Raw genomic sequence first — 12218 nt, 5'->3', positions numbered from 1 at the left:
CAGGTGCAGGGCTGGAGCCTCGTGCCGCCCTGAGCGCCAGCTTCAAAGCTGCTGCCGCACATGTGCGCTCCTCAGCAGGGGGTGCGCTCCTCAGCAGGGGGTACCCCCAACGGGGTCCGAGACACCTCCGAAAGTTCTGTCAGGAATACAAACACAAATCAGACTCTGAACTCTCTGGTTACATCTGCATCCACCTGGGGAAGTGGCAGGGAGAGGGTGGATGGGTGGGTGGAGATGGGTCTGCCCTGGAGACAAACAGAAGCAGCATAGAGAGTATGAGATGGGTGGAGTTTACTATCATAGGATGGAGGTAAACAGGTGCATTAAGAGTATTAAGAGGTGCCCCAGTTTCAACAGCAGGGGCGTTTCCAGGAGTCTTTCAGAGCTGTGACCCACCAGTGAGGAGTGGAACCCCACAGAGGCTGTCTGTGCTCGCTTAATGTTTTAAATGCTAAAAAAAAGTCTGACAGCACCCTTTACAACATACATGTAACGCTAACTTGTAATAATGTTTCTTTTTTGATGACTTTGATGGTCGTAGTCATAGTTACGATCTTCTATAATGTAACTACAATGTTGCAGATAAATCTGTTGTGTGGTGATTTTGTCACCAGCTGTTGCAAACTCAGATGGGGAAGAAATGCTTTTAACCATGGATGGAGCGCCTCCTTCTGTAAACATTCACCATGATCAAGCTTCAGTGAGAGGGGCGTTTCCTGAAACTTTGTTTTAAAGGTCACACAAGGGGGATTACAAACGAGCAAGGAGGGGCTCACAGGAAGTCAGAACATTAACCAAAAAAAAGAAGGTGGTTGGTGTAAAGTGATGGACATAGTTTTTGTTTCTGAACTGAAGCCAGCACACAAGTGCATCAAACCTTCTGACTGGAGAACAGAAAGACTTGTGCTTATTGAACGCTGCTCCTTTACTCAGTGACCTGATTAAGTCTGAATGATTTCACAAGTTTATCGGTTGTGGTATTCAGCTCAAACTAAGTGAAACAGGAAGTTCAGAGAGAGTGTGCTCGTTGCACGACGCATCGTTGGCCTCACGACGTCCCTCTCTCACCACCTCCAACTTCCCAAGGCAGCTTGAGGCTTCATTAACCAATGAGTGACATCACAGTGTCCATCATTTATGTACAGTGTGTGTACAGAAGACATTTACATTTATTTTGATGCTGAAAAGTCATAATCCTAAAACTTGTAGGATGAAGATATACAGCAGTACTTATTGTACTCAAGACTCATATTTGTGATGTGACGAGAATTTTTGATATCTTAACATTTGCATCGCTTTAATATTGCAGCTGAAGGTGGTTTTAATTACTCTGAGAAGCGTAATACAAACATAAATGGGTGTAACCACGGTGACGCAGCCCATTAGTTTGTTTTTCCTGTGATTTCACACCGTATGTGATGAGCGAGCGGTGGATCTGACTTTGAACAACAGAGTAGCCAAGAGGCATTTTCCTGTTGACTTCCTTATAACGGGAATGTTTTTGAAACAGCAGAACTGGCGTTCATACTTCAGCATTAGTTTGAAGAGTGGGCGTGGTCTGCCTAACAGAATTCTGAAGGTTACAAAAAAGCTCAATTAGGAAAATGAACACAGGGGTTTTTGTTTTATTTCGATTTATTTTTTAAGTCTTTAGGACAAAAGAATGAAAAATAAGAAAGAAAAATTTTAAATCAAAATCAAAACAATTGAAACGTTTCAGCATGAATATTAGACAGTTGAGTTCCAGTATCTGATGGATTCCTCACAAAAATGACTCTAGATTTATTTCAGATTTTTCCAGTCAGAAACTTCCTGTTGTTCATTTTCTACTTTAAACTTACACAAACATAAAGATTACACATTAGGGAGAATAATGAAGGTGCATTAATGAGGAAAAGGGAACCAAAGATATCAATTACTACAACTTAAGCGTCAAAATGTTCATCTCTTATTTTCATTTTGAACTTGAAACACATTAAAAAACAATTATGGAGAATATTAAAGGCTGATTAGAGGTTTACCAGGATGAAAACAGGAATCATTAGGCTGTGTTGTTGTTGCAGCATCAGTCTCTCTACTACAACCTCAGTTTTCACGTGTGCATGCTTTCTGTGCAGGCATGCACACACATCAGTGAAGACACCCAGCAGGACAGCAGGAGCTGGTCTGCAGGTGGGCACAAAGCAGCTTCTAGACACAGAAGCTAACGTATGCAGTTTCAATATCGCCCCACACTGATGTGTAGTGAGGCATGAGCTGACTTCATGGCCTGCCTGATCTAACACTGCTCCATGTCAGTGTGCATGAAACTGATGATGAAACTAGACCAACCCAGTGGTTCCCAAATCTTTATTTCTGTCCCAGTTAAACCTCCACCACGAAACAGACCCAGTCTCCAAAGGCTCCAACAGCATAAAGACAGCCTAGAGGTCCCACAGAGACCACGACCCACTAATGCAAACGTCAACCCTTTAAACAGGTGAGACATCATAAGAGCCAACAACCTTACAGTTGTGATGAAGGGGTAAAGACAGCATACTTTGAAAAACAAGAATATAATTTAAACCAGAAGAAAAAGTAGAGGACCTATGATAGAGCCATGTGGAACTCCACAAACAATGTTTAGCCCCGCCCCCTTCTTCCACTGAAGGTTATTTTTACAGGTTTCAGGTTTTTGATACTCTCAATTACCTTGTTGGTTACTGCATTTCTGTACATGTGTTATGCTATAGAACCCAAAAATATATTTATATCAGATTGTAAACATGTTTATTTCTGTAATGTTAGACAAATAAACAAAGGACTGGCTCACTGGAACCTCATGGGACATTATTAAACTGCAGTGCTGCTTAGTTTGGGAACCACTGGATCAGGATCAGACCAAATAATTTGACCTTTTTTCACATAATTGAGATATTTGGTTGGTAGCAGAGGGGAAAATCACGTTCCCATAAGTTTTGATCAGCCTGAGTCAGTCATGCCTGTTACCATGGTCACTGTGTCACATCAGATTATTCCAGAGCCACAAAGTCTTACTTTATGTGATGGAGTGACAAACCACACGTAGCTCATCTCTCACAACAATTTAGTCAGAGTCACAGAGCAGCTATTTTAACGTTTTTCTTCACTGCTTTCAGACTAAAAATCAATTAAACTTTTCACTGAATGAAAAAGGAGAAACTTCCTTTTGTTCTGAAACATGAGGCAGCGCTGTGTTCAAAGTTCTAACCATCCAACCTAACCTAAAGCCACTGCTGCTATGGTTAACACAAGGTTCGCAAGGGAAGAGTCGCAGCGAGCGTCTGAATGGCGGCAGGAAACAGAAGCTTGCACGCCGCCGTCTGCTCAGGCCGACTCCTGCAGGTAGTAGTAGGTGGCGGCAGACAGCAGCGCGCCGCCCAGCGGGACAAGGACAAAGGCGGCACACCACCTCCACCACCTTGCCGCCTTTGAGCGCTCGTCGTCCACCTCCTCCCTTCTACCCCGCTTCTTGTTCCTCCGCCCTCCTCGCTGCTGCCGCTTCTCGAACGCCTCCAGCTCCTCCTGCACAATAACACAGTTTGAACAGACTCCGACCACATCAATTCAACATCCACCGTCATTAATCACTCGCAGTTATTAGTGTGAATGCTTGAAAAGCATTCACAGTATTGTTATTCGAATCTTTATTAGTGTGAATGCTTGAAAAGCATTCACAGTATTGTTCTTCGAATCTTTATTAGTGTGAATGCTTGAAAAGCATTCACAGTATTGTTATTCGAATCTTTATTAGTGTGAATGCTTGAAAAGCATTCACAGTATTGTTATTCTAATCTTTATTATTATTATTATTATTATATTTTATCTATTCCGTACGTTTTTTGTAATCCTATAACTTCAAAACCGTTCAACTTAGAAAAACCATTCAAACACCGTTAGATTCCTATTCTTTTGGACAACACTGCTTCTATTTTTCATATTTTTAACATTTATATTTTTAATTTTATTCAACTTTATTCAACAAAAATTTATAATGTATTTCAATGGGGAGACCCTTCAAATCCTCATTCAACTTACTCATTTTTAAACTCTTACTACTTCCACATACATTGACATAGAGCCACCATTCAAACTTTAAAACGAAGACAAGACATTCAACTATTCAACTTGTATTTATCTTTTCAATATCTATTATACTTTTTCTTCAGTTCCAGTTTAAGTTTCATGATGTTTTTTCACCCGTTTCAGAGTTTATAATGGGTGTGTATGGGACGGAATGTTGGGGCTAGAGTGAGGCAGCTCAACTGCTAGAGTGAGAGGAGCAAAAAAATTAATCTTAAAATCTTTTTTAAAACTGCTGCTGTGTCCACAGCGTTTGCTCTACAGGTATGATTTTACCCTCAAAACGTAGCCATGGCTGTCCTCTTTCATCCAATGTGTTTACTATTGTACTAGGTGTTGTGGTTCTTTCATAAATGTCACCAATGCACAGCCTCCTCCCTCCAACTCTTCCATAGACTCTAATGTTAAAATGGCTCAGAAGGTTCGTTTGAAAATCAGAAGAGCATGGTGTCTTTCCACTGTCACCACGTCCATATAATAAACTCCACAGACATGAAAACTGAGAATTAGGTAGACTAGACATTGCTGTCGCTCACGGTGAAAGAATTTTGTCAATACGACTTTTACTTTTCATTTGGGAGCGATTTGTTTCGGCCTGACTTTTCTGTTCATTTTAAGCAGCAAAAGTGAGGTGCATGTCTGTGTGCGTGTGTATGGAGCCATTGGGTGCGGTCACTATAGCAACCAGGCTCACACCTGCCTGCTTAACGAGCTCTGCCTGCCACTCTGCCAAAATTCATCTTAAACACTTCTCTTTCAACTGCTGCTGTGTCCACAGTGTTAAAGCCATCATTTTACCCTCAAAACGTCGCCATCGTTGTTCTTTTTCCAACATCTTGTCTTTCAAAGCTCAGAGATGTAAACTTTTTAAACTGTGTGGGTCCAAGTGGAGGGATCACATTTTAGTCATTCAGTGATTCAAAGAATATGACCTTTTAATATTCATTCAGATGTTTTCTGACTCTAAATGTTCTCTTCTCATTTCTTAGGGTTTTCTAATTTACAATTAAAACATTTTCAGCTTTTTTCCAACTTCTTCTTCTGTGTAACCTTCAGCTTTTAGCAGTTCAGCACTTTTGTTTTCAGGTTAAATTCGGGTTTTTTTTTTGGTTTTTTTTTTAATCTCATTCAATATTTTTAACTCAAAATTCAGCAATTAATTCATTTCAGTGCATACATTCAGATTCAAGCATTCACACTGCAGTTTCTTCAGAAAATGCACTTTCTAGTTATTAGTGTGAATGCTTGAAAAGCATTCACAGTATTGTTCTTCTAATCTTTATTATTATTATTATATTTTATTATTTTTCCGTACGTTTTTTGAAAGCCTACTCCTTCAAAACCGTTCAACTTAGAAAAACCATTCAAACATCGTTAGATTCCTATTATTTTGGACAACATTGCTTCTATTTTTCTCATTTTTAACATTTATATTTTTAATTTTATTCAACTTTATTCAACAAAAATTTCCCATGTATTTCAATGGGGAGACCCTTCAAATTCTCATTCAACTTACTCATTTTTAAACTCTTACTACTTCCACATACATTGACATAGAGCCACCATTCAAACTTTAAAACGAAGACAAGACATTCAACTATTCAACTTGTATTTATCTTTTCAATATCTATTATACTTTTTCTTCAGTTCCAGTTTAAGTTTCATGATGTTTTTTCACCCGTTTCAAAATTTATAATGGGTGTGTATGGGACGGAATGTTGGGGCTAGAGTGAGACAGCTCAACTGCTAGAGTGAGAGGAGCAAAAAAATTAATCTTAAAATCTTTTTTAAAACTGCTGCTGTGTCCACAGCGTTTGCTCTACAGGTATGATTTTACCCTCAAAACGTAGCCATCGCTGTCCTCTTTCATCCAATGTGTTTACTATTGTACTAGGTGTTATGGTTCTTTCATAAATGTCACCAATGCACAGCCTCCTCCCTCCAACTCTTCCATAGACTCTAATGTTAAAATGGCTCAGAAGGTTCGTTTGAAAATCAGAAGAGCATGGTGTCTTTCCACTGTCACCACGTCCATATAATAAACTCCACAGGCATGAAAACTGAGAATTCAGTAGACTAGACATTGCTGTCACTCACGGTGAAAGAATTTTGTCAATACGACTTTTACTTTTCATTTGGGAGCGATTTGTTTCGGCCTGACTTTTCTGTTCATTTTAAGCAGCAAAAGTGAGGTGCATGTCTGTGTACGTGTGTATGGAGCCCTTGGGTGCAGTCACTATAGCAACCAGGCTCACACCTGCCTGCTTAACGAGCTCTGTCTCTCACTCTGCCAAGATTAAATCAAAAATGTGTGTTACATCTAAGCAGTTGTAGTAAGATTAACTTTTTCAATAGGTACAATAAGACAGGTTTGACAGGCTTTTGCCACAGATTAACAGTATGTCAGTAGTTAATATAGGCTAACTGAATAGAGACCTGAATTATTGCCCTGTTAAATTCAAGTTGATTGTGTATTGGTGGACTTGTCTTCTCCACACAGGTTTTTCATACCTCGGCAGTTTTAGTCAGTTGATGACTTTAAAATAATCTTTTCTGACTGGATAATTAAAGCTCACAGCATCTACCTGTCTGTAGTGTATTTTCCCACATTTTAAATAATCGAATCTCATTTAATGTCTCTGTTTTTAGTCTGTATAGTTTATCTCCCCACGAATACGCTCAAAGTAGTCTTAAAATAAAATCCATAAAACAGTTCAAGATGACATACTTTTTATTTGCTAATTTAATGCCAGTTGCCCTCTTTCCTGAGTATAAGCGAATGAGTGACATAAAGAGAAAAAGTACCAATTTGTATGCTGGTGAGTCTTGTGTATTTTTTTCTCTGTCTCTCTATGACAGAGAAATATATATGCTCATTATTGATGTTCAAACTGATGCTCAAATTTCCAAGCACCACCTGAACGCCTCATCAGTCTTTAACTAATCACTGCACCAACTGCCGTCATTCCGCTTTGCTCTCTGCTGTGGTAAGTACAATACACTCAGTACAGCACTGTTTTAATTTTATGATGGTAAAAATACATGTTTGACATTTAAACTCACATATCAAGTCTTTTTAAAGTTCAACAGAGTTCAAAGAATAAAGAAAGCAAAAAAAGAACCTTTGCTACCATTTATATAGGTTTATGACTTTTGCTGTTAGCAGCAGTGCTAACGCTAGCTTCAATGCTAATGCTAGCTATAGTGCTAACACTAGCCTTAGCAGTTGTTAACTGACAAAAAGAATATTCTTGTGATATTCCTGTGATATTTATTGGCGGTCAGTGAGACAAAAGTAACAAATGAGATTTATTATTGCCATTGTGGCTCAGTTTTAACAGTAAGAGTACTTCATGACTTTTGCTGTTAGTAGCAGGAATGCTAACGCTAGCTTCAATGCTAACGCTAGCTTCAATGCTAATGCTAGCTATAGTGCTAACACTAGCCTTAGCAGTTGTTAACTGACAAAAAGAATATTCCTGTGATATTCCTGTGATATTTATTGGCGGTCAGTGAGACAAAAGTAACAAATGAGATTTATTATTGCCATTGTGCCTCAGTTTTAACAGTAAGAGTACTTCATGACTTTTGCTGTTAGTAGCAGTGCTAATGCTAGCTTCGATGCTAATGCTAGCATCAATGCTAACGCTAGCTATAGTGCCAACACTAGCCTTAGCAGTTTTTAACTGACAAAAAGAATATTCCTGTGATATTCCTGTGATATTTATTGGCGGTCAGTGAGACAAAAGTAACAAATGAGCTTTATTATTGCCATTGTGCCTCAGTTTTAACAGTAAGAGTGCTAGTTCTACCAGCAGTGCTAACACTAACTGAAGTTAGTGTTAGCACTTAGCGATGCTAAGGGTAGTAACAGTCTAACAGTAGCCTTATATAAGTACTTAAATAAATACTTCAGTTAATTAGTTTGAATTATAAAATGGCTGCTGTATCAGCTGGTGTGCTATATTACTCTATAATTACCCTGCTGACTATAAGTTCAGTGTATCATGTCGTGTGGGCTTTGTTTTTTTGTTAGTCTGATAAAACTGTACAGACAACTAACATGTTATTTCTTGTCTTACACTTTCAGGAACTTGACTCACATCTGTGCTTTGCCTGGTAGGTGTGCACATACTGTTAGAGAAGTACACCAAAATTTTAAAAAAATAATCTGACTAATATAAGCTTTAAAGTGATGGGTTCAAACTTTGTGCTAGACCTTTTAAACACATTTTTATAATAAAGACACATAAGTTCAGCTTAACAATTGGGCTAAAATATTTTTTTCGTACATTTTTGCACATTACATGTGATTAGTTAACAATTCACTCAGTCATATTTGTATTTAAAAATATTATTGCTGAATTTAATTAAATATTTATTCTTTTAAAAAGTGCCAAATTGCTCAACTTTTTGCACATGGCAGCCGACAACAGTTTAGCTTGAATATTTGTTTTGTCCTTTTTCAGTAGTCACAATTAGTTCATACAATTACCATGTGATATAATTTTATTAAAAAAATTTTTTTCTTGTTTTTTGTTCACAGTGTGCAGAAGAAGAACAAGGACCAGATCTCCAGTCTTCTATCTCACATCCCAACCCCCCAACCCCTCTATCTTCTGTCCTACTCCACCTGTTGTCTCTGCCTTCTTTCCATCTGTATTTCACCCTGTGGTTTGTGAGAAATTTTGCCAAACCAAGAATCTTATTGCGGTTTGATTTAAAGCCGTGTCTCTCCTGCTCTGTCTGTTCTCTCTGCTAAATTTTCTCTCTACCTGTTTTTCACTCTTTGGCTTGCTGCTGAAAAATGCACAAGCCAATAAAACAATAAAGAGTGCATATTTTGCCTCAACCTGAGAACAAACTGAACAAACAAAGAAAACTCTGCGGTTTGATTTAAAGCCGTGTCTCTCCTGCTCTGTCTGTTCTCTCTGCTAAATTTTCTCTCTACCTGTTTTTCACTCTTGGCTTGCTGCTGAAAAACGCCAAGCCATTAAAGCAATAAAGAGTGCATATTGCCTCTACCTGAGAACAAACTGAACAAATAAAGAAAACTCTAATTCACGGTTTGATTGTGATTTCCCAGCCGTGTTTCTCCTGCTCTGTCTGTTCTCTCTTCTAAATTTTCTCTCTAGCTGTTTTTCACTTTGCGCTTGCTGCTAAGTTGTGCCAAGCCAATAAAGAGAGTGCATATTATTCTCTTGACTGACAAACTGTCAAACAAACAAAGACATCTGTTTCTGAGAAATAAAAACTGAAATATAAAGACAAAGAAAACATCTCCTGCTCTGTGCCACTCTTATTTTATAAACATATTTTCTAAAGACTAAGAGAAACACTTGTGTAAAAATGCCAAGGAAGCAGAAAAAGTCACAAGCTGCAAAACAACGCTGGAAGAAGTTCCATGAGTTTTATGAAGTACCAACATGTGAACAAGCTGAGTGTGATTTTCCTCAGAGCTCTGCAGAAGACTTTGTGTCTGCAAAGACCAATGCTGATGGTGTCAAACAGGCAGGTCAACATGTTCCTGCACATGTACAACAGGTATCCTATGCAGATGCTGTAAAGATTGGATTGCAGCATGAATTTAATGATCATCAGGTAAACCATAGAGACCAACCTGAGGTGTCAAGTGCCCCACAGGTGGGTTATGCTGATATTGTAAAAAGAGGCCGTCACAGTGATGTGGCAGGACCATCTCATGCAGAAAGAGTGAACTTTGAAAACCAGCCCTCTGTTACACATATCTGTGCATCTCACAGCCAGGCTCATCCCAAATATGGAGACTCCAGAAACAAGCAGTGCACATGTAACTCACTCACATTTCTTGCTTTCCTTCATGAGAATGATAACATGACTACAGCTGACCTTAATCTGGTCTTGGATAAAGGTGATGTGATGTACAAAGAGGCCAAGAAAAGATTTCCTAAAAATATTCATTTGGCAACCGATGAGCTGCCAGACAAAGTTGATGCTCGCTGGTCTATGTATGATGTCGACATGACACAGCCTTCCCGGTATGGGACATTTGAAGAACCTCCAGAGGAGGCAGTAGATACCTTTCTCAGCTTAGAAGCAGGACTGAGCTGCCTGTTGTCAGATGTGCAGTATGCCTTATTGATTATGAGTGGATTGTGTATCGCAGTGTTCCGATCCACATCAGGCAAATATGGTTTCTTTGATCCACACTCCAGAACACCCAGTGGTCTTCCTCTACTACTACAGTCACGTAATCGTGGTACAGCAGTGATGCTGAAATTCACTCTCCTCAGTGACATGATTAAGAGGATCCAAGATTCTTATGAAATGATGGAGATATCACCCTCTTGTAACTATGAACTGAAGCCTGTGCAGTTCTACAGTATGAGCACAGTGAACCTGAGTGATACTATCACAGACACAGTCTGCAGACCAACAGCTGCCACTGCTGTGGCATCTACTCACTCTGATACAACTGTTGATGAAGCAAACTCCTCTACTCCAAGGAGAAACACAACGACTGATCTGACTGAGAACATCTTTTGTCAAATGTCCATTTGTACGCCACCGGTGAAACAAAAAGAAGTCCACGTGACTCAGTTCACATCATATGAAGATCAGAATGAACCTCCTAATATACCAACTGAAGAACTATGCAGTGAATTAAGTTTCCTTCCATCAAGGGATGCTTTTTTATGTCAATCAAATGCTGCAATAACAAATGTTGCTTCCTGTGATCTTTCTGATATAGTTTTACAAAAACTGAAAAAAGTTAATAAACAACAAAGGCAAAAAATGAGAAGAAGATTAATGGCATCAGAGAAACCCAGAAATCAGAGAAAAGAAAACCAAAAAAGGAAAGAACGACAAAAGTATGCTTCAAACAAAGAGTACAAAGAAAAGAAAAAGTCTTGCACAAGCGAGGCATATAAAAACAATCCTGAAGTCAGACAGAAAAAACAACAGTATATTAGAAGACGTTACTGTGAAAATGATGAATTCAGACAGAAACAACAGCAATATATTAGAAGACGTTACTGTGAAAATGATGAATTCAGAAAGAAACAAAAACAATATGTTAAAAAACGTTTTTCTGAGAATGCTACAGTTAGAAAGAAACAACAACAATATATTAAAAGACGCTACTGTGAGAACGATGAATTCAGAAAGAAACAACAACAATATATTAAAAGACGCTACTGTGAGAACGATGAATTCAGAAAGAAACAACAACAATATATTAAAAGACGCTACTGTGACAATGCTGAATTTAGACAAAAACAAAAAAACTATATAACTAAAAGGTATCAAGAAAACCCTGAATTCAGAGAGAGACAGAGATCTCGAGTGACTCAGCGTTATGCACGTGACAATGCATTCAGAGTAAGACACAGACAACTAATGAAACAACTAATGCGAGACAGGTATCAAAGTAATCTTGCCTTCAGGATTATGCACAACATGAGATGTGCAATGAAAATAAAAAGGAAATACAGATGGGTGAACAGACAAACCCAAGAGAGTGACAACAGTGTGATCAACGAGGCCATATCTGTGTTCAAATCACAAATCAAAGCTGGACCATCATACCCATGTACTGTATGCTTCAAGGCTTCATTTCCAAACCAAGTGCGACCCTGCACAAGGTCAAAGTATGTCAAAAACCCACATGTAGTTGCAACATGTTTGACAGGAAAGTTTGTTCATGTTTGTGATGAAAACTGCAGAAATGAGCAGTGCAAAGTGCCTGATGAGAGAAAGAGAGAGTGGATATGTCACACCTGCCACGATCATCTTAAAAATGGATCCATGCCAGCACTTGCTGTTGCCAATAAGTTGGATCTTGCTGATATTCCAGCTGAACTTTCTGATCTCAACATACTGGAGAGACATCTCATAGCCAAGTGCATACCATTTGCCAAGATCATTCCTCTTCCCAAAGGCAGACAAAGAGCAATTAGAGGAAATGTGGTCTGTGTCCCATCAGAGGTACAGGAAACTGTTGAAACACTACCTCGATTGAGAATTAATTCTCAGGTCTTGAGAGTAAAATTGAAGAGACGCTTGTCTTACAAAGGTCATCAGCTGTTTCAGACTGTAAGCTGGTCTAAACTTGTGCAAGCACTGCATAAACTCAA

General features: G+C 38.8%; 1 protein-coding gene and 1 long non-coding RNA gene across 4 annotated transcripts in view; one reads left to right on the top strand and one right to left on the bottom strand.

Annotated features, from left to right (window-relative positions):
- Positions 1-1617: 1617 nt before the first annotated feature.
- Positions 1618-12218, bottom strand: part of nfxl1 (nuclear transcription factor, X-box binding-like 1) — a 51765-nt gene continuing 41164 nt past the window's right edge. For all 3 annotated transcript variants that reach the window (XM_026163429.2, XM_026163430.2, XM_026163431.2), the window contains exon 25: positions 1618-3543. In XM_026163429.2, coding sequence (XP_026019214.2) covers positions 3346-3543 — 198 coding nt within the window. In that variant the 3' untranslated portion in view covers positions 1618-3345. The remainder of the gene's footprint in view (positions 3544-12218) is intronic.
- On the top strand, positions 6324-9392 carry LOC113027965 (uncharacterized). Its single transcript, XR_003273173.2, has 3 exons — positions 6324-7088; positions 8192-8220; positions 8648-9392. It is a non-coding gene; the product is annotated as an uncharacterized LOC113027965 (long non-coding RNA).

Source organism: Astatotilapia calliptera, chromosome 3 (genome assembly GCF_964374335.1).
Source record: "Astatotilapia calliptera chromosome 3, fAstCal68.1, whole genome shotgun sequence".
Lineage (NCBI taxonomy): Eukaryota > Metazoa > Chordata > Actinopteri > Cichliformes > Cichlidae > Astatotilapia > Astatotilapia calliptera.
Note: the sequence above shows the minus strand (reverse complement) of the source record. Positions and strands in the feature narration are given on the sequence as shown.